Below are 25,611 nucleotides of genomic sequence, written 5' to 3'. Positions count from 1 at the left end.
ATGAAGGTGTTAATGGCGGTCAGTGCTTGTTTATAGTTCGTTGCGTCCGAAGTCCGGTCGGCGTACTGTCTGATGTCGTCGACGTAATCTAGGAATGACCTCCTGATGCTGTTAGTGTTATGTCGTGCTACTCCAGATATTTCTTGGCATTCACAGGCATTCGGGTGTATGTAACCCGGCACGGACCCGAACTTTTATTCGGCCAAGGACTGTCAACTCGACAGCATTTTTCAAAATTATTTCATGAATGTTTTTGCTGCTAAAACATGTATGGTGGGGTTACGCAAACTTCTCAATGGACATGTATTTGTTGCAAATAACTTACTGCCAATGCATTATTTTCGCAAAACTATTACTAGATTTATAAGAAACGAGAGCTTTGTTGGAAAAAACTAAAATTTATTATTTTTTTAATCTATGATATTCTTTACAATTCAACAAGTTTTTATAATGCTTTGATAGTCCATTACGTGAATGAGTCTGCAATTTGACTATATATTTAACCAACAGCATTCATAACAAGCTAATTAACATTCGATTGCCTCTGCACATTTATAATTATAAAGCACTTTAAAGAAAGTGCTTATAATATTTAGAAATATGGACGACTCTATAATAAAATTATTTTTGTTAATGCATTTTTAATATGCGAATCTGGTATCTGGATGAAATTCCAATATATCTAAAGCTGGATTACAAGCGAAATTGATCATCGGTGGTGGACCGCACATTAACACCAGAGTATCTGCTGAAGCTGGGAAAAGATGTTGTTTAATCATGCCATCGTTTATAAAGCCTACATCATATATCCAGCCTGTGTAATAAATAAAGATTTAATATTAACTACCTCTATAACTGTTAATTTTATTTATTTATGTATTTAAATTGTTAATTAATTAGTTTTATACCTGATTAAAGTTTAACTATATATTTTTTACGTTATACGTGTATCCATTTAGTAACTAAAACGCATATCAGCATGATGACCGATGCGCTCCAAGCCGGGTATACAAGTATAATTGACCATCGGTGGCGGACCACACAGTAAGCAAAGCGTGTTTGAACTCGGCGAAAAAAGTTGAGAGCGCATCATTTCATCATTGACATACCCAACGCTATATGGCCAGACTGATATAAAAATTATCCAAAAGCAGCATTTAAAAAGAAAATTAAATATTGCTTCAGATATTGATCGAAAACTCAAAGGAAGCACACAATAAACACTAAATATTTTCAATACTGATATTTTCAATTCTGATATAGCGAATATGGTTAAAAGTGTGCAGTAAATTTTAACAACGAATGCCTTTTCATTATATTATATATTTACGTTGTTTCTGATTTTCTTAAATAATGTATTCACGAACAAAGCCGCACGTATGCGTAAAGCAACAGCGGGTAGAGAACCCGGGAGAAGTTTTGACACAAAGATGTTTTCAGTTAATATTTATAAAAGCAACTTAAAAATGTGTGAATCTATTAGTATACTATACATAAATATACATTTCATAAGTTTTTCATGCAACAAAGCCACAAGCTATTGTTAGTTTAAGGTACAAGGTTTGCTTTTTATAAAAAATCAAATCGTTGTATTTATAACTAATATGTATATAAAAGTATTTATATTTACCTTCAGTAGCTTTATCAACCGTATACCACACCTTTAATTGATCTGGATATTTTTGGGCTAAATCGTCCAATTCGTTACGCAACAAAATATCGGCTTCACTCTGAACAACAGAAAAAATAGTCACAATTCCAGATTTATATTCATATGAATTACTTTATTTGTCTTACCTGATTGGCAAATAATAAGGCAAGTTCAGTTTTGTCTTTATCATTGTGCTTTAGAACATCCCGTATTAGCTGTAACATTGGTGTAATTCCAGTGCCACCGGATATCATGTTTACACGCTTTGCTATAACGGTCTTTGGTGGATCTTTACGAAGCTTCTTAACTTGAAAACGGCCTTGACCTTGATATTGTAATCGTCCGGAAGGACCACGGAAGGATATTTTATCGCCAATATTCATTTGATCTAAATATTGTGTCATTTTACCACCTCCTGGGAATTTTGGATGAACATTCTTAAAATATACTTTAATGACCAAATCGACATAACCAACGTCATCATCACTGGATATTGGAGTATAAGGACGAATGACTAATTCGTTATCTATAGTTGCGATCAAATGTATATGCTGTCCAACTGGCAATCCGAGAACATGTTGGTTCGATGGCAAACCAAATCGAAAACGTCGAGTATCATGGCTAAGAACTTCTTTCACAATTAATGGCAACTGATATTTGTCATTTGGATCAACTAGCGTGCGCAGACGAGCGGTGCGATTGGGTTCAGGTCGTGGTTTCGACGACTTCTTATTAAGAATGTAATTAATGATAGCAGCACCAACCACCACGGCTGCAATACCAACTACAATTGGAACTAACTATTTAAAAAAAAAAATTTCGAATTAGTAAAATAATTATCAATAATTGATATTTACATAATTACATTGAAAAAAAAGTCATGAAATAATTAATACAATTTTATGAAATGAATGAAAAATTATTAAAGATATAAAGTACACAAATATATGTATATAAAGGTTATTTCAATGTGCAATGTGAGGTGAGTCTATAATGTCCAAAGTGTTTGTTACTTATCTTGATATTTGTACGTTATCACTTTGAGAAGCTAAGCGAACAATTTTTTCCGCAATAACTTTATAAAGTGTAAAAATTAATTACTATAACACAGAATTACTTTGTCATTTACATAATTACAAAACACATTTAATAATACAATTTTTACAAAGAAGTTTTTTAACTACACAAGAAAACTAATATAAATTAGTGTAGTATATTTAGGTATGTATATTTATGTACATATACATGGAATATAAATCAAAATATCAAAAAAAAAATCTCAGAACGTGACTCTCACATGTGCGTTAACTTTCTGAATTAATACAACTATTTTTTGTTTGAATAAGTAAATATTATGCTTACGTCTAAGTCAGCCATTTTTGTGATTTTAATCGCGCGAACATAAATGATATACCGATCAACTTTAACACACCAATTCACTACGCTTCTATCAAATATAACCGCGTTTAATTTGAAATGTGCTTTTTCGTCTGATTGCTTGCACTATTTGAACGTGATTGCATGAGCGGGCTATAAACATACAGCTCGTCTACAGCAGCTTTTAGCTTTACCGGCTCTCACTCCACTAAGGTTACCGGAACAACTACAGCTATTAATTAATATAGAGATACAGATATTGCTTACATACAGTTATGCATATGCACACATACATATGTACTACATATAAAAATAATTGCTCAATATTGACCCACATCAATGATGAGTTTTGCTTTTTTCAGCAGAGTTAATACATAATTAAAATAAAAATTGAGAGAAAATATGAGTATCATACAATGTTCTCTTAAATTATGAATATGTATTTAAAACAATAACGTACATATGTATTTGTTTGAGTAAATAATGCCCCTTATACGCATGAATATTAGTCTAAAGTTGGAGTCCTATACCTACTTTTCTAAAGTCAGGAAGGCGGTTCTTTTTCCAGTCGACTATTTTCGCCTATCAGCAGTTTAACAGTCATATTTCGGTTTTGTAGATAGTCTGGACATATATTGATTCTTATACATGAACACCAGGTCTTTATCTGGGACGACGGAATTAATATTTCATATTATCAGCCGAACTTAAACTATTAAAGACCATCTTCAACGTACTGATTAGACTTTATTATCAGTATTGTATTAGATTTAGAAAATCTAAAGAAGGAGATTTTTTAATGTTCTCAAATTTGTAATGCATTACTATTTTTACAAATACATCTACTAATTTTATATTTTTTCATTTTACAAATTTTGAAAATACATGCATGAAAGCATTTTCGCTCTTTTATGTACATAAATTCTTAGATAGTTTAGCATATGTATATGCATACATTCGTAAGATATGTATAGATTAGTAAGTTAAAATGTAGTCACTTACATGCGTTTCGTATATCGGACGTGCCATTGTTAGAATATAATTATTAAAAGTTGTTTTTTAAATATATATGTATATATATACACGTCATCCACTTAGTCGCTATCAAGTCGTAACTACGACGCCTGAGAGGCACTGCTGATTTAATTTATACAAATAATTATATTAATATATGGATGATATATAAAAAAAATGTTTACCTAAGTATCTTTTACAATTTCGTTATTTGTGTGTTATATTCCTTCGCGCCTTCTAATTTTTGCCGTAACAAGCACTTTTCATTTGATTGTATTGAGTATTGTACTGAAAGAGAAATACGTAGAGTTATTAATAATTAAATTTTGTACAAAATTTACGTCACGATTTAATGGTTTCTGGAATGAAATTGACAGTTAGAATTAGCTGCTTGATATTTCTAATGCAATATTGATTTTGCAACACAATTTGATTATAGAACCAAAACGAAGAATTTATTTCGTAATGATGTGGGTGGTTGGAAGATATCTGAGGAATATATGCTGCTTATTATTTTCAGTTGCTGCCTTATTATACATGTATGTATGTAGATGTATATCTGGCACGAAATATGACTTTTTAAACAACAACAAAATTATGTGTATAATGTATAAATATAACCTTGCTGGTTCAATTCTTTGATTACGTATTGAGTACTGTTAATTTTTTGTATTGTGACATTTATTGGATTAATAGCTCCCTTGAATTCTTCACATATCTCCAAAAATCTTTAATAACATTGTGATAACGTCCAATGAGAATTTGCATTGGCTATCGTTAACAAAAACACATCGAGCTAATGACTTGGAATGTATTTGTATAACGTATGTTTGCCCATTATATAAATTTTTATATTTTCCTCTTGCATTTATTAATTGGAATGAGGAATGATGGGATAGAAAATTAGCCAATCATTCTTTTATTTCATATTTAAAATCTTTAGTACTTACAATTTCTAGGGCCGTTCGCCGGTATATGCACATTTATAAATTAGAGATTTGGTCACAACCCCTTGCATTGTTTTCACTGCTGGTAAATTTTTAAAAACATTGTATTATACTATCGCCACAGTCCAGAAAATTATATATATATATTAAAAAATACTGTTAGGGCATTGGACTTTTTAAGATAATTATAAATCTGGGAGTTGGATAAATTATTTATATTCGTTTAACTTTTGTTCCGTTTGTTTTCATAATTTCCCATTTTTTCCTTCTTCCATTAGGTGAAGATATACTAAAGGAACTTTTCGTGCTACGAAGCCGTATAACAGTTGTGGCTCTCACCATCTTGACTTTGGATATTGCGTTATCCTATTCGAAAGATCTCAAAAGGCTTAAGCGTATTTATATTGTAAAAAGACGTATTAATTAGGTTCCATGATAAAGTATTGATGAAGGTAAAGACACTTAAATAAAATACTAATTATGTTATAATAAAAAATAGCACTGCTTTAAGGTAAAGACAGATGGCGCTAAGAGCTACAAGCTGTTGGTAATAGTGTTTCAGTCAATGAACGTCAATTGGAAGGGATATAACAAATTTAGGTAGCAATCGTTCTTTCTCACATTGTTCGTCGTAAGGTGCAGACATGGCGTAAGTAGCAAGACTGATTGGGATGTGGACTTTTTTAATTGTATAATTTTAATCTTTGAAATAATCTAAAATACCTGCAACCCAAAACCAGCTTCTTGGTTTATTGATAATCGATTGGAGTTTGGAAATGGTTGCTATAGTAATGGTAAAATTTTTGGGCTAATTCTAGAAGTTATTCTCGTTTAGAATATATCCTTAAATTTCAAACAATTAAAATTAAGCATTTATGCGAAAGATCTGAACTATTTTGAGACTTTTTGGACTTATATGTTTTTTTTTTTTTCACAGGTCAAAAGTGTCTCGTGATACACTCTATGAGTCTGTTAACGCAGTTTTGGAATTCTCCCAAAAGAAGAAGCGTGGATTTTTAGAGACATGTGAATTACAAATTGGTCTTAAAAACTACGATCCTCAAAAGGATAAGCGTTTCTCCGGCACTGTCAAGTACGTGGGTATCACCTGAGTTGATTTGCGATATATGATTATGCAAAACAATGCATTACAAGAGATGCTTACAACTCAGGTAGTCAAGGGATATAAACTTATCTCTTGGCGGACCCGCACTCAGGGTCTTAAAATCAAATTGAGTAGGTCTTTTGACCGTATTTAGATTTAAGATAGATAAAACGAACAAATGTGTAAGTTTAGGTTAAGTAATTACTATACACTGTTCGATGTGATGTTAAAAAATATTTTGCATGTATTACCTGAAAACCATAAGAGCCTTATGGTTTTTTGTGGATAGAAATAACTGATCATTATTGAACATGAATTTGTACTTGATATAAATATGCATACATCTCAAAATAATCTTTCTCTTATTTGACAGATTGAAGCATATCCCACGTCCCAAGATGAAGGTGTGCGTTCTCGGTGATCAACAGCATTGTGACGAAGCTAAAGCTAATGGAGTGGAGTGCATGGATGCAGAGGCTTTGAAAAAATTAAACAAGAACAAAAAATTAGTGAAGAAGCTAGCAAAGTCCTACGATGCATTTCTGGCTTCCGAATCATTGATTAAGCAAATTCCTCGTTTGTTAGGTCCAGGTTTGAATAAGGCCGGTAAATTCCCTGGTCTGTTGTCGCATACAGAGTCAATGATGGCCAAAATTGAAGAAGTGAAATCAACCATCAAGTTCCAAATGAAAAAAGTACTGTGCCTATCCGTCGCTGTTGGTCATGTGGACATGAAACCCGATGAACTAGTGCAGAATATTCATTTGTCAATAAATTTTTTGGTTTCACTTTTGAAGAAAAATTGGCAAAATGTGCGTTCGCTGCACATCAAGTCGTCTATGGGACCACCACAACGTTTGTACTAATGAAAAACATATTTTGTACGCCATATACCTTATCCAAAGAAATATGGAAATAAATGTGTAATGTTTTAAAAGATATGGGTGTGTTGCTTAATCATAGGGTTGGGCCGTGGTTTTTGTGTTGAATTCCTGAATCAATCGCATAAGCCCAAAAACGTTTTCCATTATACGGAAATTATATCTGCAATGAGATATTGAAGCCAACTGTCTTTTGTGTTATTAAGTAACTACGTATATACTAAAACATTCAATTTTTATATTACGTACTGCATTTATTTTTCGTACTAACCCGGTTTATACCTTGTGGAAACACTGTTGGTTGATTTTACTTATAAGATTGACAGATACATAATTTTCTCAGTTTAAGTATACTTTTGTGTTTCATCGTTTATTTTTAATTGAATGTCACTTAAATTAGATATTGGAAGGAGTTCGTAAAAGTTTGTTTCTAATTCCAGTAGATGTTGCATAAAAGAAGAGCGCAGTAATGACTGTCGCCGTTGCATCCTTTGTTGATATCTACGACGATTAATAAGAACTGTTCGCTTGAAAGCCATCAGAAGATTTTTACAATTTTCCAAAAGCTTGCGTCGCGTTCTTAAATTTTTTTCATGAGCAAATTTAATTGCCAGTGCTTGAAATTGAAAAGACAAAGATGAAGCAGTATTTTCTGAAAATCCTTCATAAATCATGTCCCCTGAAAGCATTTTTGGATTTACACAAATTTAGTATTCCTTTGAAATATTATTAAATTACCTTCATTGTCCATTATTTATCGATATAATCGCAACACTAGTTTACCCGGTAACTAGGTAAATAATTATTATAAAGGCATAGATTGTAGTTACAACGATAATAATATACAGCAGGAAATATTGTGCAAATGATTTTTGTGTTTTCCACTAGACTGTGTCCAGAGATGGAAACTTTTGCTCAGGATAAATAGACTTCAATCAAAGCGAATTAACTTTCATTTCAATGTTTCAAAGACGGCGTTCACATGGCGAATCTTTGGTCGCTCATTACCGGCAAATTTTCGTTTGGTGTCGCTCTGTACGATCCTACGAGCGGAAAGAGGCAAGCAGTTCGCGTCGAATTTTTTTCTGTTTTCCTTTTCACAAAATTTTTGCAAATGTTTGTGCGGTTCGGCTACGCGACAGAGAGCGTATTGAATATTTACTATGTATGCTGGGATGGTGGTTGTTGTTGTTGTTGTAACGGTTACCTAGTCCCCATTTGGGTGATAAATTCCAGATTCGTTGTCGTCGAGGTCATCTATCGGGAGGCCCAGGAAACGAGCAGTTTCGACGGGGTCGGACCATAGGGAGAGGGGTGTTATAAGAGTGGGGTTTGTTGGGCATGCAAAGAGGTGGTTAGTGTCATGCGGAGACTCATTGCACGCAGGACATGTGTTTGGTATGTCGGGGTCTATTCTGGATAAGAAGAAGTTTAACCTGCTACAGTATCCAGAACGAAGTTGCGCGAGGGTCACTCTGGTTTCGCGAGGCAACTCGAGCTCTACGTCTGCTATGGGTGGTGGATTGACTCCTATTACGCCATTCACTGAGAGGGAGTCTGTGCAGGTGTTGATGGCTCCACTGTGAATGGCGGTCAGTGCCTGTCTGAAGTTCGTTGCGTCCAAAGTCCGGTCGGCGTACTGTCTAATGTCGTCGACGTAATCAAGGAGCTGGGATGGTGGTCTCACATTTTGCTTGGAAGAGATTACTATGAATGTGATAGAACAATATTTAGAATACTCGCTATTAAGATTTTCAAGGAAAAACATATGACGGAAATTTACCAAACCATCAGAAGGTACATATTAAATATCCGCTATTAATATTTTCAAGGCCATATTTAAGACGAGAATTTCCCAATCTATCGGAAAGTATATACTCGATTTTAACCCCTTTTATTTTCTCTTTATTACAAAACATTACAAAAGTAAAAGTAACTCCATTATTATTAAATTACAAAATAATGCAATTATATATATTATATTATTATAACGTTTAATAAAACCGGTTTGCGCGACAAAAGAGTTTGTGTGTGAACTGGCACAAACATAGAGCTGAATATAAGGAACGCATATGTTTATTTTTACGTTAATTTAGGGTTGTATTTTTACATTTTATGCAGTGTTTCTAAGCTTAAGTGAATCTTGACTGTGCTATAACTATTGTGAATTGTGTTTACGAAATATGAGGAAATATACTTAAGACCAAGTATGATTCTTATTCTTAGTTGAAATAAAGAATCTTAAACTAGATTATGTATATTACGCCGTGCCTCAAACAACATTCAACTTATTGTACTTATATACATATGTTATATACAGTGCCTTTCAAACAGAGAACGTTGAATTTATATTAGACTGTCATCTAAACGTGTATTTTAACATATAATCGTAGAGAGCAAAATCAGAGAACGTACGTTCTCTGGTAATATGTCAAATTTTGTGCTTTCGCTGCAATTAAGGAGACTTTTGACACAACCATATGTACATATCTGATATATATACGCATTCATCTTGAAAAAAAAATTTCGCACTTATCATTTTGGATGGTCATTTTTATTGCTCAGTGTCTATAACTTAGTGTAAAAAGTGAAAAGTGCAAAAAAACAGTGTTTAGAATTTAATCTTGGAAGAATTTTGTTATTTTTTGGTTGTGTGTAATAAATTATTGCGTTGCCTTTTATAATAGGAACGTACAAACGTTGAGAAAACATATAGCACATGATATGTCAATGAGTGTAATAAACGAAAATTTAATCTTGAAGTAATTTGATTTTATTCTCAATCCAAATACGTTTTGTGTCGAGAAAAGTGTTATAAGAATATAGACTATGATTTGCAACCAAAATATCGCAGAAAAGTTCGATTTTACATTTCCCGTATATTCGTGAATGATTAAATAAAACTCAATATTGAGATATCAGATGCGAAAGATAACATACAGTAAACAATAGAATATGCCAATGAAAAATTGATTTTCCAATATAAATGTAACTACAATATTGCTATTATATGAACAGCTATTGAAATCATTTCATTAATTTTTAGTGTTGAATAAGTGAAACGTCCATTTTGACGGATTATAAACATATACTAGTATATTTTTTTTTACAATTAATGACATATATACATATTAAATATCAATTGTTTTCGTAACGATTGCAAACAAATGTACTAGGAGTAAATAAGATTATAGTACAATCATTCCATTTCGCTGCAACGCAATGAACATTGTCGGAGAATATGAATATAGTTCGAAGGATATGCTTGGCCATGGCGCTTTTGCCGTGGTATATAAAGGACGTCATCGCAAGGTATGTACAATTTTTTTCTTGGCTTTGATCAGCAATATTTAACTATGTAAGTGGCCGAACATTTTATAATAAATGCATATAAAACAAAAACTGATGGAATCTGGTGAATTTACAGAATTTACTTCTTACCAATAATTTGAAGGATATGTATTATTTTATTCAAAATATGTACATATATCTGTAAATATGCAGAAATATTTGTATATACCTTCGAGTTTATGCTTTTGTATTAAGCACTTATACTTATTTCAAAATGCTTACTAATATACATACCTACAAGTATGTATGTATTTTTTACATGTGTTGAACTTCACTCCAAAGTTTTAAAAGGCAGAAGATACTCTAACTTCGTAAATATACATATACTTATTTTTAAAGAAATATATATGTATGTACATATTGTACATATATTCTCTCATGCTGTAATAAAAGTGGGTAATAATAATTGTTTTATATAAAGGAAAAAAAATGTTTCTGAGATGAATACATATTGAATTGAAATGAAATATTACGGTGAATGATCATCAATCGAGATGGTACGGTGTTGTAGAGGTGTGCACTACCACTGCCCAAGATCTGACTTTGATTCCTCTTCTTACGAACATCTAAATTATTTCCTAACATCGTCTGCTAATCTGGGTACTGAGACACAAAGGCATATGTACAAAGTGGGTTTAGCCTCTGCAACGAATTGTTGTTTCAGCTATATGGGGCGTACATACTTGTTTCTGGAATGCGTAGCACTCCACAGGAGTAGGATTTACATATCCGGCTCAAGCACGAGGCTTATCACGGTGCTGGGGCTAAATGAGTCTTTGTGAAAAAGGAGGCCACAAAGGTCAGAGGTCGCACTACACACCTTGATTAATTTCTAATTCTAAATTTATGAAAGATGAATATTTTTATACTTACTTGAATTAAATTACTTGTGTTTTTTTCAGAAACATTTTCCAGTGGCTATAAAATGTATAACTAAAAAGGGATTGATTAAAACTCAAAATTTACTTGGAAAAGAAATAAAAATCTTGAAAGAATTAACAGAGTTGCATCATGAGAATGTCGTTGCGTTGTTGGACTGTAAAGAATCACAAGACTGCGTCAACTTGGTCATGGAGGTAAGTTTTTAATGTATATTCAGAAATTGAGTTTTTACTTTTAGCAAAGATGAAAATTCTTTAATATTCAATTATGGAAGATTTTCGTATATAGTCTCATAGCTCATACTAAATGCAATGACTTAGCATATTTTCCGTTTCCACGAAAGTCGGGTCTACCTAACCGGAACAGACTTGGATTTTTATCCAGCCAAGGACTCTCAACTCGATAGAATTCTGCCGCCACAACAACAACAAGTTATTATACTTAATTCTAACGGTTACTTCATACAACTAACACAAATTAATTATGAGGGTGGTTGGGTAGACGAAGAGCTCGTGTTTAAGCGAGATTCTAGAGTGGCCCTTGCCAATGTCGGTCTGGATATTGTAGCAGTTTAAACTCCTACCTATCTAGAGTTGACCCTGTCGTACCAAATAAAAGTCCTCAGTGCAATGAGTCCCCGCATGACTCTAACCACCTCTTTGCATGTCCAATGAATCTCACTCATCTAACACCTCTCTCTCTATGTTGCGACCCCATTGAAACAGTATGTTTCATTGGCCCCCCGTTAGATGACTTCGATGACAACCAACTTGAACTTTACCATCCAAACGGGAATTAGTTAACTGTTATAACAACAACACCGTCAAGTTAGTAGCAATTTCTCTAAGTGATTGTGTGAACGCTCATCTCTTTCTTACTAAAAGAGCGGTGAGATGTGCGGTGTGTATGAGGTGTTTTCCTCGCTAATTATACCCTGAACTGGAATATTAAGTTTGCCACGAAGTTTGTAACACCAAGAGAGAAACGTCGCAGACCTTATAAAATGTATATATAAATGATCAGCATGATGAGCTGAGTTGATTTAGCCATGTCCGTCTATATATACGCGAACTAGTTCCTCAGTTTTGCACCTGTACTTTTCTCACTAAGAAGCTGCATACAAACGATTGGAATTAAGTGCTTGTATGGAAAACTCTTACATTTGACGAGGTATCTTAACGAAATTAGGCATGAGTTATTGTTTAAGGCAACAGTGTATTCTTCGCAGAAATTGTTCAGATCAGATCACTATATCATATAGCTGCCATACAAAATGAACAATCGGAATCAAGTTCTTGTAAGAAATCTTTCGTATTTGTGAGGGGTATTATAGCTTCGGTGCCACCGAAGTTGACGTTTTTTCCTGTTTTTTCAAAATGTTGGAGTTTTGGTAGTTCTGATTTGCCGGGCTGTTTAATATTTCTTTTTATACCGCTACAACATGGCACTTAGTGAGTTAAAGTTTTATTTCTTAGATCTTAGAATGTATGTTTGGGAAATCAAACCTCTGGTCATGTGAACAATATTCTCATGGAAATGCAACATACTTTCGGGAGCGTATGAAATTTCATAATATTCAGTATTTTATTATACATATAATTTTTATATTAATGTTAATGTTTACTATTATACATGTGTATGTATTCAGGAAACAAATTATATTTTTTGGTGATACCTTACGGATTACATACCTATGTATGCCCGTATGTGGGTAAATCGTAAAAATATATGTTGAATGCGACTAGTATTCTTAACGATATGTTTTGAGTAAAAGAACATGCGTTAAAAAATTATTTGGAAAATGATATGCTAAACGTATCATATTAATTATAATATCGCTAACGGGTGCATCAAATATGTTTACTTAGATATTATAATTATTACTATTATTACATACTAAATATATTTTAAATATTTGTTTGTTCAAAGCTAAACTATTTACTCTCTGCTATATTGTTTTAATTTTTCATTAAAAAATGTTTCTTATTGATTAGGCCCTGTACTTATGTTAGTTTATTTAGTGGAATTTCTTCAGGGGGATGTACTTGATCTTTTGGATCCGGTTTCTTCGTGCGGCAACATTTGGTTTTGATTCCACCAACATCCTTACGGCAAATTATACCAATGATAATGCCAACAATTGCTATAATAATAATACCTGAAAAGGTTTGAATATAATAAATGTGTATTTAATAATTTAATTACTACTTACATATAAGCAATATGTTAACCATATCCTGGGATATATGTCCTGTAAGGGCTTTATTTGTTTTATCCGAGGTTTTTATTTCGTTGTGCTCGACACTATTATTTGCTGTATCATTTAAGCTAGTTGAAGCGTTGCCTGTCAGTATGGTCGACATTGTCTTAATTTTAATGTCATCTTCGATTCTACTCGCAGGCGTAGAATTTGTAAAATTTGAGTGGACACTGACACCTTCCATTTTATTTTCTAAGACTCAATACAATAAAATTTAATGCATTTTCACTTTTAGTACCCTTACCTTTTCTTTCAATCTCTTTTGGATTTGATGATTTTGTTTTCGCTGTTGGTATGATAGTAGTTACATTCGCAGATTTAATCTTAGTTCTAATTTCTTTCTTTGTTTCCTCTGTTTGCGCCGAATCACCAGTAATTGCTAATTGTGGTACTTCAATAGGTACTCGTGATATTTCCGTTTGAATAAATGGTGGATCCGTTATCACAATACTATCATTAAAGGAAGTGCCTAGTACTAATTCAAAGCAACTGATTTCAAAGTGCCCGAACTTTATATTGTCAATAGCTGTTAATAAATTACACAGCTCTGTCACACTCTCTTCTTCCAAATCAGGCAACCACAATCTAGTAACATTCTGCAGCGGTGAAAAAGCTTTAACATTGATTTTCTGTCAGAATGACAATGGAATAGAGAACGTCAATTAACATATGATAAGAGCTTTGAGGTGGGTAAGCTCAAATAGCGAACTTATTTTGTATTTATAACAAATGTAATATAAATGTAAATACATTTGTATATATTTATGTAAGTAATTTCTTTATATACTTGAAACATTACAATTCAAAGGGAAAATGCCTAATACATACAACATCACAGTATTTTACACACCTTATCAAAATTATTTAAATCCAATTTTAGAGACTGTAAACTGGCCAATCCTGAGAATGTACCATCATGCACTTCGGTCCAACTGCAATTACGACAAGAAAATTTAATTAAGCCTGGTCGTATGAGGAATGGGCCATCGTTTTTTAACAATATAGAATTGTTACTTAAATCCAGATCATATAGATTAATTGTGCCTGAGAAAGTTGTTGGCTCAATTGTTCTTAGTTTATTATCTGCTAGCCGAAGTCGTTGTAAATTAATTAAGCTATCAAATATCTGAAAAATAATATGTTATTACAGTAATCGCTAAAATTACAAATTGGTCAATAATTACCGATTTATTAATAAATTTTAGTTGGTTACAATTTAAATTGATTTCACGAACTTTAGAAATGTTTATGAAGTCTTCAATATATAGTTCTCCAATATTGTTTTGGCTTAAATCGATGAATAGTGTTGTAGTTGGAAGGTTTTTTGGCACGCTCGTCAAACCGAGACCATTGCACAGTATGCGCTTAAAGTTTTCCAAACACTGGCAGTCTTTGGGACATTTGGGCTTCAACACCTGATTGCTAGTTGTATAATTGTTTAATGAGATTGGTACCCTTTTTGTTGTTGGAATAATGAGAATAGTTCTAATAGTCGAAGTCATGCCTTCAGTATCAGTGGTTTTTACGGTTACGTTATTATCTCTTTGATCTGGATCATTCTCATCATAATAATCCACATAATACTCTGAGTCGTTGTTGTCATAAGATACGTTTGATGGAGCTGCTTTTGTAAAGCGCGCACTAATAATTCGTGACAAGAACAATAAATTTATATAAGTATTTTAATTTGAAATGTGTAAGTAAATATAAAAAACTGCATTTAATATATTTTTATCAGAGAATTACTGTTAATCAGTTTTAAGAAAATATTGTTCATGCGTACTTTATAAAAGTAAACAAGAATAAACGTTAGTTTCCTCCGCACCGAAGCTAAAAGACCCTTCACAGGTGCATTTTTTATAACAACTATATGCATAACGGTTTGCTCTCAGCGCGAAACTTTAAAAGCACAAAAAGATTTATCTTCAGGCCAAATTTCGTGAAGATATCTAGTTAAAAAAAAAAAAAAAAGTTTTCCATACAAGCACTTGATTCCGATTGTTGAGTCTGTATGGCAGCTATATGCTATAGTGATCAGATCTATACAATTTTCTTCTTCTTTTCTTATTGCCTTAAATAATAATACATGCCAAATTTCGTGAAGATACCTCGTCAAATGAAAGAGTTTTCCATACAAACACTTAATTCCGATCGTTCAGTTTGTATGGCAGCTATATGCTATAGTTGTCCAATATCGGCGGTTCCGGCAAAAGTGTGCAAAATTTCAAAACGATATCTCAATAACTACGGGTCTAGTTCGCTTATATACAGACAGACGGATATGGCTAAATCGTCTCAGCTCGTCACATTGATCATTTACAAGTGTATATACATATATGGTCACCGATGTTTCCTTTTGGGTGTTACACACATCGCGGCAAACTTAATATAACTTGTTCAGGGTATAATAATAATTACAGACTTACTACTTAGTACATGTTTGTCTGTAGTCCGTATTAATTATAAACAAATCAGTTTTTTTTTTGCACTATTATTGTTATTAAAACTAAAAAGTTGCATAAATTAAAAGGATCAAATATTAAGTATGTTAGATAATTACGCAAATATTTTTGCATTAAATATATATACACATACGAGTATAATTTTTGTTTTAACTTCACACAATGTTTTACTGTCCACAAAAAATTATTATTAATTGTACTTTGAACTTAACAAATTAAAACAATTGCCTTTCTGATAAGCCCAAACATCATAAACATCATAAACAAAAAAAATTAAATTAAATTTATAATTATGATAAATTCATTCAACGGGTGCGAAAAATATTTGAATACTACCTACATGTCAGCGTACCATCAAATTGGTAATTTTAGATATTGTAGGTTTAATCATATACTATGTGTAAGAGTACTTTGCACTTTAGAACCTGCCGACTTTGATCGATTCTGCTACATGCTCATAAAGTTATGCGGATTCGTTGCCTTATTGGCGTTTATAACTTAGGTAACAAATAACGAGAAACTGAGTTTTTTTTATTATAACCTTGATATAGATTTGTAGCACATTTTAATATACTTTTTATTACAACTAGATTATAACAGTATCAGTTTTACCTTATGCTGAGTATGAATATCAGGAACAGTCCAAACTTGTAATAAATGTGCATTTTTCTTGAGTGTGGCAAGAATAGTTAACGCAGGATGAGTCAGTATTTCCAATCACTTAAAACGTGTTTTTTTTTTATTTTATTTAATCGATTAGTAGATAAAGAATATGAAATTTTTATAACATTTAGTAGGTTTTTCTAAATTCATATTGTTACATTTGTTTCTTATACTTTCCGATCACTGATTCAAATGTAATTTAATTAAGTTGTAACAGTTTAATTTAGAAATTAGCATTGTTTTTATTTCTTTCGTTTATGACTAAAGTTACATAGCGTTTTAATCGTTTAGCGCTATTACACTCCTCGTGATTATTAAATTGGGTAACATAAACATTTGAACAAATGTCTACCCAGTTCCAACTCGCACTAAGAAAATGTTAGTCATATTATTGTAATTGATTATTCTGAAGCATTTTTCTAGATTTAAAGAGCGAAGAATTATAAAAAAAAGAGCTTATAATGATCACTGTTTACACAATACGATTCGACACCTCTGCTCAAACTTTTTGTAGCTTTATTTTAAATCTTTGAAATTCAAAATTTTTAAATCTGATTATAATATTTTATTAACTTTTGTCATATACATATATGAACTTAAGTAAACTTTTCAGTAAAAACCGGCAAATAGAGGAAAATTGTGAGATTATTTTTAAAATATAATAAAAAATATGCATGAAAAATGCTTTTATTCTTAGTCTTTTGCTGAGCTGAGCATGTATCATACACGTACGTACATACGTACACAGATGTACATTTGTACTCGAAGCAATCGTGCACTGTTTGTATGGGCTGCTTATATTATCACCATTACGCTGTCGATCACAAAATGTTAACCTTTGAACGATTCAAGTGATTCGATTAAGGCTCTGTTTTTTTTTTTATTTAGATATATTCATATGCATGTACATACATATATGCTCTGTTTAGTAGTTTGAAGTAGCACTTTTTAACGTATGTAGGTATGCATGCAGGTATGTACGTACACGCATTTCCATATTGTATTATATCAAACGCTGTCGGCTCACTTAAACTACACATTTCTTCTATAATATGTTTTTATTTTCTTTGTGTTTTCGGTGTAGTTTTTGCACTTTTGCACTACTAAATTTGTTAATTATGCCACAGTTAAGGTAACCCTACCGATTTTTGTTACCAAAATGAAATTGATCAGCGGATTACATCCATTAAGTAATGAATTCGACGATTTTCGAACGTCCGAATGTCATTTCAACTCAGCCATACATCTGTACGCATATATGTATGAATGATAGAAGTTAAAAATCATGCACGCTACTAGAAGTTACAACAAACAAATAACAACAGTTCCATTTAAGCGCAAAGTATTCACTGATTTTGCTATGCAAGCTTTTTAATGCTGAGCAAATTTGAGATGTTTTTCCGGTTCATAAACAAGGGAGAGAGACATAGAAGGAGAAGAGAGCAAGAGAGAGAGAGAGAGAGAATTAAATAAAATGTGAAGAAACCTTAATGCAAAGTTGTATTTCTCCATTAAAATCAACCTACATTACAAGCGTGTTCGTGCGTTTGCTGACTTATTAAAAACATAGCTTCTTCATAGCGTACAGGCTTGTAAATTCTGTTTTGAATATATACTCGTGTATGTACATATGTATATCATATTTTTACCATAATATATCTGAGTCGTTCCTTTTACAATAACACTGCCGCACGTATCTAGCACATATTTATTCGTTATGATGATTTTAACACATCGAAAATTTGTGGATAACGGCTTACTTCCGTGTGTTTTCCGCCAAACCAATGTCCCATGCTCCCAAGTTTAGTGATTCTTTCCTTTTTCTTCTTTATATGTAAGTATAAGTAGAGTGTTGTTGTTTTACTGCAGGATGTTAAATTTAACTTTATATCCACTAGTTTTCAATACTTCACTAACTACAATATTTGAACAGCGTTGTATTTACCCTTCGTTATGCTTCTGACTAATTTCAGTACTGTAATGGTGGTGATTTAGCAGATTACCTCACTGTTAAGGGCACTTTGAGTGAAGACACTGTCAGGCTCTTTCTCATACAGTTGGGTAAGTTCAATAAAAATAAACGATTTTAATAAGATCTGTAGTAATATACATATGTTCATATTATGTGTTGCATTGCAGCCGGTGCCATGAAAGCACTTTATACCAAAGGAATAGTGCACCGTGATCTTAAGCCTCAAAATATTTTGCTTTCGCACAATTATGGCAAAACTTTGCCCGCGCCATCGAAAATCACACTGAAAATAGGTATAGTATCGGTTATATTAAAGCATTTTTTGTTGCGTTAATTTATGATTTATTACATTTTGTAATTGGGTACACAGCGGATTTTGGGTTTGCACGTTTTCTAAATGAAGGCGTTATGGCAGCAACACTTTGTGGATCTCCAATGTATATGGTAATTAGCGAAATTTCATATCAAACTGTATAGATTATAAATCCTTTAAAATTTTTTAGGCACCTGAAGTTATCATGTCATTACAATATGATGCTAAAGCTGATCTCTGGTCTCTGGGTACAATTGTCTACCAATGTTTAACTGGCAAAGCTCCTTTTTTTGCACAAACCCCTAATGAGTTAAAGGGTTATTATGAAAAAAATGCCAACTTGGCACCAAAGTAAGTACACGAAACAAAATAAAAAAAAATATTTCATATTTAATATTGTATCAAAAGAAACACTGCAGCTGCACATTTATTAAATATGTCTTATTTATATTCTACAGAATACCAAGCGGCGTCTCGCCTGATTTGCGGGACTTACTGTTATGTTTGTTGCGGCGCAATGCCAAGGATCGGATCTCATTTGAGAGTTTTTTCAGTCATCGCTTCTTACAGGGGAAATCGCCTATATTTGGTACACCTAGTAAGTTGTATACATATATACAATTACATTATACATGTATATATATATACTAAACTTGTTTGTTATTGTTTAAGCTGATGTGCCTCCGCAAATGAGTTTGGATACTATACCAGTAAAACCGAAAAGTTCTCAGAAGCTGCTGTTTCCTGAGGCCAATGTTGATGCTGTTATAGCACAACCGGATGATACCACAGGTATGCGTTAAATAAATATAAAAATCAATAACATCGAATATACATATCATTATGTATGCATATGTTTTTTAATATTGATTCTACTCTTTAGTCTAAATATGTTAACGAGAGCTTAATTTATAAAATATAATATATATTTTTAGTTTCAATTGCGGAGAATGCAGCTATCTGTGCTACCATTACCAATGTTGGTGTGCTTTGTGACAGCGAAAACAACAGCGATTCGTCTGGGTCGCCAGAGGATTCAGATGACTTTGTTCTGGTGCCTAAGAATCTACCAGAAGATCAAAATGTCATTGAATATGAGAAGAAGTACGAAATACGTACACATGGTAAATTAAATAGACCTAAACGTTACTCTTTCCTTCATACTAGGCACTCAGCATGCCAGGCTGCTCAAACAGCAAACCAATTAAATCCACTACGACCAAACAGTCTACCAATATCGGAACCAAAACCAGTTCCTGCTCCAGCTCGCCGGTTTTCGTCAAACACTATTGATACTGGATCTGGAAGCAATGCTTCGCCAGCGGGCCGTACGAATGCGATTAGTGATAAAGCTCAACGTCCACGTTCAAATATTTGTAACGAGATCGTCATTGCAACTTCACCTAAACAACCCTGTGTGATCACACAATTTCCGCGATCACAGCCTATAAGTGTTAAGCAACGCGCTGAACATCGTAAAAATAGTGTTAGCAGCGATATTAATTCCATTTCTCCACCAGCGGTTCAATTTGCTATTGGTACACCGCCCACTCGACGCCGTTCGGCGTCGGGTAGTTCACTATCGGAGACACCACCACCAAGTGCTCCGTGTACTTGGCAGGTAAGTCCAGGTACCCAGACTCAATCCCCTCTACGACGATCAGGTCACAGTTCACCGATTCTTCCTTCTGTATTGGCTAAATTGCCGGCACTGGGTAGCCCAACGTTGATTGTAGGACCAGGTTCTGTCGGCTCGATTGGCTCCGGGTCTTGTGGTTCAGAGAATAATAACCAACATCCTGTACTGGGTCCGCGTGCATTTACACTACCCGAGCTCGGTGCCACAGGAGGTTTGCAAAGTCTTTTGGATACAGCCAGTAGTCGTGCTACCGGTACAGAGGGCAATCAACTTCATACTTTCCATGCACCTGAATTATCGGAGGAAACGCTTTTGGATCGCGAACATAACGAGACTTTATCAAAGTTGAACTTTGTTTTGGCTCTTACTGATTGTATCCAAGAAGTTGCAGACTCGCGTTGTGCACCTCTTTCAGCCGTCATGGCTGTGGGTGGGACATCAAACGATCAACAGTCTATACCGCCACATGCACCTGAACACTGCAAACGCGCTGAACGTTTGGTATTATTGGTGCGTGCTTTACAGCTCCTCTCAAGTGGCTTAAACTTAGCATCTCAACAGCTACGCAGTGGAAGCTTGAAACCATCATCAAATGTTAAAAATGGTGAGCACAGAAAAGTGTATTACATACTCTAACAAATATATATAACTGTTTGTGCATATTTGTAAGATATATATTTGCGTATAAAATATATTGTTTTTATAATATATTTTAGCACCTTTATACCAGCTTAGTATAAGTTAAAAAATGTATTTCTTTTTTTTTTTTTAGCTTTGTTGACAATGAACTCTAAATATCGATCGATTCTCTTTGAGTCGAAGAGATTGAATGGTTCCGGTTTGCTTCAAAAAGCTAATGCGTTCAACATTACAGCCGATAAAATTCTTTATGATTATGCTTTAGATATGGTGAGTTTTGCATTGATTGTTATTATTTATAGTACTGTCATAATATATTATATTATCAAAACTTTGGTGGTTGCTAAACAAAAATAAATGTTTTCATGAAGTAACTAAATGTTTGTTTCTATGTTATTTTTTATAGTGTCAGGCCGCTGCTTTGGACGAGTTGCTTAGTAATACAAAAAATTGTTTTGAACGCTACAACACGGCGCATATACTGCTACATTCTTTAGTTCAAAAATGCAATCATCCACAGGATAAAATGCTGTTGAATAAATGTAAATCGTAGATATAAGCTAAAATACAAATTATTACAATATTTTTTTATTTTATTCCAGATCGTGATGCTGTTGAGAAACGTTTAAATATTTTGCAGCAACAAGGCTATATATATGTGACTGATGAAAGCTCTTAAGATTCCGGGCATAGGATTTATAGTTCAGTCTGGAGCCTTCCGTTTTCCAAACAGCAATCATCTATTTTATTACTATTATTATTATTCGAGTATCTTAAAATATAATTTAAGTAAAATAATATTTTGCTAATAATTTAATTTTTTCGTTTGAGTATGCATCTATGTATGGATATTAATTATAGGTAACCTCACGTATGTGCTGACATACATATATACATATACAATATATTTCCTATGAAGAGAATGTTTTCAAATGATTACCAAGTTTCAGTTTTGCCTTTTTCCCCAAAGTGTATGAGGCTAGATAACTTAGGTTCATTAATATTTTGCATTTTACATATAAAATCGTGTTTGGTTAATATAATAATAATTCGGAATATATTTTTAGAATGGAAAAATTAACGAATATATCCCTGATATAATGATCATCAAAAGGTGGTTAAAATAATTAGAATTATAAATTATTGTAACTTGGAAATTAAGGTATATTCGAAAAACAGATTTGTCTTTTATATTTTGCTAAAAAAAATTAAAAATGCACACATTTTGTTATTTGAGTGTCCTGATATTTGGAGGTTTTTAAAGTAAACGCTTTTACGTACAGATGTATATGAGTGCACAATGTCTCAAGATTTCTCACTCCTCAGTCCTAATTACTTTTTGAAGATGAACAACCATATTCACAACCATAATTTATAAAGTGGTAGACAGATTTCTTGAGCCCACAGCCGGCTTTAAATAACCCTACACATAACTTCGTTGAAACAGTTAACTAACAAATAGCAAATTTATATTTAATATATAACATTTAAAATTCGGTATATGCACCAGTCAGAGGACAGTAAAAATTAAGTCTTAAGTTGGAGTAGCTATAAAAAAATAAGATACACGCATATATACACAAATGTCTCTGCATTTAATAGATATGCACATTATATGTTTATTTCATATATTTCTCATTATTTTTTCAGATAACTATTATCTCTTGATTTCAAAATTATTTATTAAACTCGCAAGTATTATAAATAACTAAAATATATGTGAATGATTTCAATATTTATATACTGAAAATTTATATTATTAAAAGGATGCATCTGCAGCATTTTATTCTAGTTGAACTTTGAAAAGTCTTTGTCTGACTGAATACGGCAAATCTGCATAGCATATTCAACTGACAAGTACTGGTTTGCTGAACACCATCATAATCGCACCAGCACCAATAATCCAACACGTTCCCACGACAGTCGGGTGTACGATGATCTAGAGATCAATGCCACCATCGACGCTGAAGTTAGAAATATAGAAAGCCTTCTTGTGAATTTGCGCAACCAGTGGAAAGCAATTTATAATGAATGCAAAGTTGCTGCAGAGAATTTAGAGCATGTCGAGACAATTTTAGCATCCGCAAAAAACACACACGAAACGACCTACTTGAAGATGTGGATGAAAATTGCAGTAAAGAAGAAATTGAATTCAAAAGATATCGTTCTCATTTCTACAGCAGTTCCATAATATTATATAAAAGAAAATGAACTCAACGCAGCTGCAAAACATTCTTGAAAAAAGTGTTCCGTGCCCAGGGGCAGAATTAGCCTACTTAGAAGTTGGATTTCCAGAATATTATCGACGCCAAAGCTCGAAGAGCTCACTTCTAAGTTCAAAATAAATGAGGGTTGGAAGATTTTAAACTGCATGTTCAAAAACTTAGCCTTGATAGTCAATAGATTTCAAAAGCACAGTTATTCCATTAAACAGATCGATAAGTAATTGTTTGAATGCGATGTTTCTGTGTTCTTATTGACTGTCAAGTCTTGCTATCCCCATATTTATATATTCCTATACAATCTGAAATAATATTTTTGACGGAAAGTCCCTGTATGAACTGATTTATACATTTGCAAATCATTACAAATCGTACAATTGTTCCACTCAACATCAACAATAAAGAAAAATTTAATACAGATGCGATGAGAACATAAAAAACTTCGTCGTATTTGACTTATTCTTCGAAAACATTGAAGTAGTAAGTGGGAAGATAGTTAATAAAGTTTATAAAGTATTAGAAAGACTCCACCTTTTTACCCCTTTTGCATCATCTTTATCACGATTTTTCGCAACAATCCGCACATTTTGTTTTAACGTTATAAAAAACATAAACTTAATACATGAGCTTCAATACAAGCAATATATTTGGCGACTCTATACTTGAGAGCCAAGAACAAAATGGTAAGCAAAACATAAATATGAGATACTCGTATACAAGCATTAATAATACATATATATTTCAGATTATAAATTAATGATACCAAAAAAAATATATAAAACTAAGACTAGCTCCAGTACAACACAACGGTAATTATAAAATAAACATTAAATTTAATATTTTAATTTGAATATAATTAAGTTATTTAATTCCTTTCAGAAAAGATGGTTATGCTAAACAAAATTTTATGCAACCAGAAGGAAATAATGGAAAAGCTACATAGTTTAGAAGCGAATGTAAGTAAATATTCTATTACAAATTGAAATGTAGATAATTTTGTATGTAATGTCTTTTTTTTTCTAAAATCTATAGCAAGAAGTATTATTCAATAAAATCGGCTCGTTGGAAAATGGACAAGTGACGATAACTGCCAATCAAGAACTTATTACTGGTAAAGTGGAAACAATTGAACAAAACGTAAGGATTTTTCTATATAATAAAATTATAAATACAAGTGTTTTTCTATTTTAAAAGTCAACAGGTAAATCGGAAGTACTAGCACAAATCTCCCTGATAAGGGAATGCAAGGTGCATATAAGAAAGATTGAGCGATCGGTATGTCTCATGACCGGAGAGGCAAGAGATGACACTATTGATGAGGTATTAAGCCTTTTACCAATTAAAATAGTTGAGGGAAGTCTGGAGGTGGAAGAAAAACTAAAAAACCATTGAACGGAGCCACCACCGAATCAAACAAAAGAAATACATGGAAAGAAGACGAAAAAAATTAAGATGTATATAATTATTTAAGAATTTAATTTAATTTTATTGAAATTAGTTTTGCAATTTAGATCGTAAATATGAATTATATTAATTCAATTAATCATGCAAATAAATTATATGAAATGAATTAAATGAATGAATAATTACATAGATATGAACAAATGTTATTAAATTCTTATGAAACTTATTTTAAGAATTATATTATTTTTAGTAAATTTTTGGTAAACATCTGAAGATTATAAGTTTATAAATGAATAGAAATAAAACTATTTTGAACAAAAAAAATGTCATTAATGATAGATTCACAGTCATAACTGACAATTTGCAGCTATGATAGCTTTTCAGTCATAACTGACAGCTTTCAGCGATGATGGATTTATGGTCAGCAATGACTCAGAAAAGGACATGAGAGTGAGCAGTATAGACATATAGTGAATCAATTCCGAATACCCATGTATTAAAGAGAAATGCAAACTCACACACATAGTTTTTGCACAAGGCGCTTAAGAAAATGATAGAAACTTTTTTCTGCGCGCTGACAAATTTCTTTACAGCTGTGACTGTCATATGACCGGTCAGATGACTGTCACTGTTGTTGTTGTTGTTGTAGCGGTTACCTAGTCCCCCTTTGGGTGATAAATTCAAGATTGGTTGTCGTCGAGGTCATCTAACGGGAGGCCCAGGAAACGACGGGGTCGGACCATAGAGAAAAGAGTGTTAGATGAGTGGGGTTTGTTGGGCATGCAAAGAGGTGGTTAGTGTCATGCGGAAACTCATTGCACGCAGGACA

At 32.8% G+C, this 25,611-nt stretch overlaps 4 protein-coding genes and 1 long non-coding RNA gene across 19 annotated transcripts; 3 read left to right on the top strand and 2 right to left on the bottom strand.

Annotated features, from left to right (window-relative positions):
* Window positions 1-378: 378 nt before the first annotated feature.
* On the bottom strand, window positions 379-5,273 carry LOC118680549 (NADH-cytochrome b5 reductase 3). 8 transcript variants are annotated; one of them, XM_070111589.1, is made up of 7 exons: window positions 4,993-5,273; window positions 4,228-4,330; window positions 4,031-4,165; window positions 1,798-2,451; window positions 1,631-1,730; window positions 909-1,128; window positions 622-814 (listed from the first exon to the last, which is right to left on the bottom strand). In XM_070111589.1, the coding sequence occupies exons 3-6, from the start codon at window positions 4,055-4,057 to the stop codon at window positions 956-958; spliced, it is 954 nt and encodes a 317-aa protein (XP_069967690.1). In that variant the 5' UTR covers window positions 4,058-4,165; window positions 4,228-4,330; window positions 4,993-5,273; the 3' UTR covers window positions 622-814; window positions 909-955. The 8 variants fall into 8 exon arrangements, with proteins under 8 accessions (XP_036216550.2, XP_036216551.2, XP_036216552.2 ...); XM_036360657.2 differs by lacking the exon at window positions 909-1,128 and having other exon boundaries at window positions 379-814; window positions 4,993-5,259; XM_036360658.2 differs by lacking the exon at window positions 909-1,128 and having other exon boundaries at window positions 379-814; window positions 4,031-4,162; window positions 4,993-5,259.
* Window positions 5,274-5,488: 215 nt separating this feature from the next.
* Window positions 5,489-7,033, top strand: RpL10Ab (ribosomal protein L10Ab). The gene is made up of 3 exons (XM_070111591.1): window positions 5,489-5,638; window positions 5,927-6,082; window positions 6,468-7,033. The coding sequence occupies exons 1-3, from the start codon at window positions 5,634-5,636 to the stop codon at window positions 6,958-6,960; spliced, it is 654 nt and encodes a 217-aa protein (XP_069967692.1). The 5' UTR covers window positions 5,489-5,633; the 3' UTR covers window positions 6,961-7,033.
* A 2,368-nt stretch (window positions 7,034-9,401) lies between these two features.
* On the top strand, window positions 9,402-21,973 carry Atg1 (serine/threonine-protein kinase unc-51-like protein Atg1). Of its 3 annotated transcripts, none has more exons than XM_070111587.1 (13): window positions 9,402-9,711; window positions 10,022-10,287; window positions 11,229-11,402; window positions 18,567-18,654; window positions 18,733-18,858; window positions 18,936-19,009; window positions 19,069-19,229; window positions 19,337-19,476; window positions 19,551-19,670; window positions 19,814-21,121; window positions 21,290-21,426; window positions 21,563-21,698; window positions 21,759-21,973. In XM_070111587.1, the coding sequence occupies exons 2-13, from the start codon at window positions 10,198-10,200 to the stop codon at window positions 21,833-21,835; spliced, it is 2,631 nt and encodes an 876-aa protein (XP_069967688.1). In that variant the 5' UTR covers window positions 9,402-9,711; window positions 10,022-10,197; the 3' UTR covers window positions 21,836-21,973. The 3 variants fall into 3 exon arrangements, with proteins under 3 accessions (XP_069967688.1, XP_069967687.1, XP_069967689.1); XM_070111588.1 differs by having other exon boundaries at window positions 9,412-10,287; window positions 19,814-19,982; window positions 20,046-21,121; XM_070111586.1 differs by having other exon boundaries at window positions 9,402-10,287.
* LOC106621067 (uncharacterized) lies at window positions 12,756-17,949 on the bottom strand. 6 transcript variants are annotated; one of them, XM_014239764.3, is made up of 7 exons: window positions 17,736-17,949; window positions 16,543-17,012; window positions 14,653-15,109; window positions 14,319-14,594; window positions 13,713-14,097; window positions 13,421-13,660; window positions 12,756-13,366 (listed from the first exon to the last, which is right to left on the bottom strand). In XM_014239764.3, the coding sequence occupies exons 2-7, from the start codon at window positions 16,593-16,595 to the stop codon at window positions 13,212-13,214; spliced, it is 1,566 nt and encodes a 521-aa protein (XP_014095239.2). In that variant the 5' UTR covers window positions 16,596-17,012; window positions 17,736-17,949; the 3' UTR covers window positions 12,756-13,211. The 6 variants fall into 6 exon arrangements, with proteins under 6 accessions (XP_014095239.2, XP_014095240.2, XP_036216535.2 ...); XM_014239765.3 differs by having other exon boundaries at window positions 16,543-16,961; XM_036360642.2 differs by having other exon boundaries at window positions 17,749-17,949.
* A 2,220-nt stretch (window positions 21,974-24,193) lies between the features above and the next one.
* Window positions 24,194-25,005, top strand: LOC138857792 (uncharacterized). Its single transcript, XR_011396977.1, has 3 exons — window positions 24,194-24,334; window positions 24,411-24,515; window positions 24,573-25,005. It is a non-coding gene; the product is annotated as an uncharacterized lncRNA (long non-coding RNA).
* Window positions 25,006-25,611: the final 606 nt, after the last annotated feature.

Source organism: Bactrocera oleae, chromosome 6, assembly GCF_042242935.1.
Source record: "Bactrocera oleae isolate idBacOlea1 chromosome 6, idBacOlea1, whole genome shotgun sequence".
NCBI lineage: Eukaryota > Metazoa > Arthropoda > Insecta > Diptera > Tephritidae > Bactrocera > Bactrocera oleae.
Note: the sequence above shows the minus strand (reverse complement) of the source record. Positions and strands in the feature narration are given on the sequence as shown.

Coding starts and splice junctions, on each gene's coding strand:
- LOC118680549 (XM_070111589.1), bottom strand. CDS start 4,057: ATGGCACGTCCGATATACGAAACGCAT. Junction 2,452..4,030: donor GTCCGATATACGAAACGCAT/GTAAGTGACTAC, acceptor TTTTTTAAATAG/TTAGTTCCAATTGTAGTTGG. Junction 1,731..1,797: donor CCTTATTATTTGCCAATCAG/GTAAGACAAATA, acceptor TCTGTTGTTCAG/AGTGAAGCCGATATTTTGTT.
- RpL10Ab (XM_070111591.1), top strand. Junction 6,083..6,467: donor CGTTTCTCCGGCACTGTCAA/GTACGTGGGTAT, acceptor CTTATTTGACAG/ATTGAAGCATATCCCACGTC.
- Atg1 (XM_070111587.1), top strand. CDS start 10,198: ATGAACATTGTCGGAGAATATGAATATAGTTCGAAGGATATGCTTGGC. Junction 19,230..19,336: donor AATGCCAACTTGGCACCAAA/GTAAGTACACGA, acceptor TATATTCTACAG/AATACCAAGCGGCGTCTCGC. Junction 21,122..21,289: donor ATCATCAAATGTTAAAAATG/GTGAGCACAGAA, acceptor TTTTTTTTTTAG/CTTTGTTGACAATGAACTCT.
- LOC106621067 (XM_014239764.3), bottom strand. CDS start 16,595: ATGCACATTTATTACAAGTTTGGACTGTTCCTGATATTCATACTCAGC. Junction 14,595..14,652: donor TAAAATTTATTAATAAATCG/GTAATTATTGAC, acceptor ATTATTTTTCAG/ATATTTGATAGCTTAATTAA. Junction 14,098..14,318: donor ATTTAAATAATTTTGATAAG/GTGTGTAAAATA, acceptor TCATTCTGACAG/AAAATCAATGTTAAAGCTTT.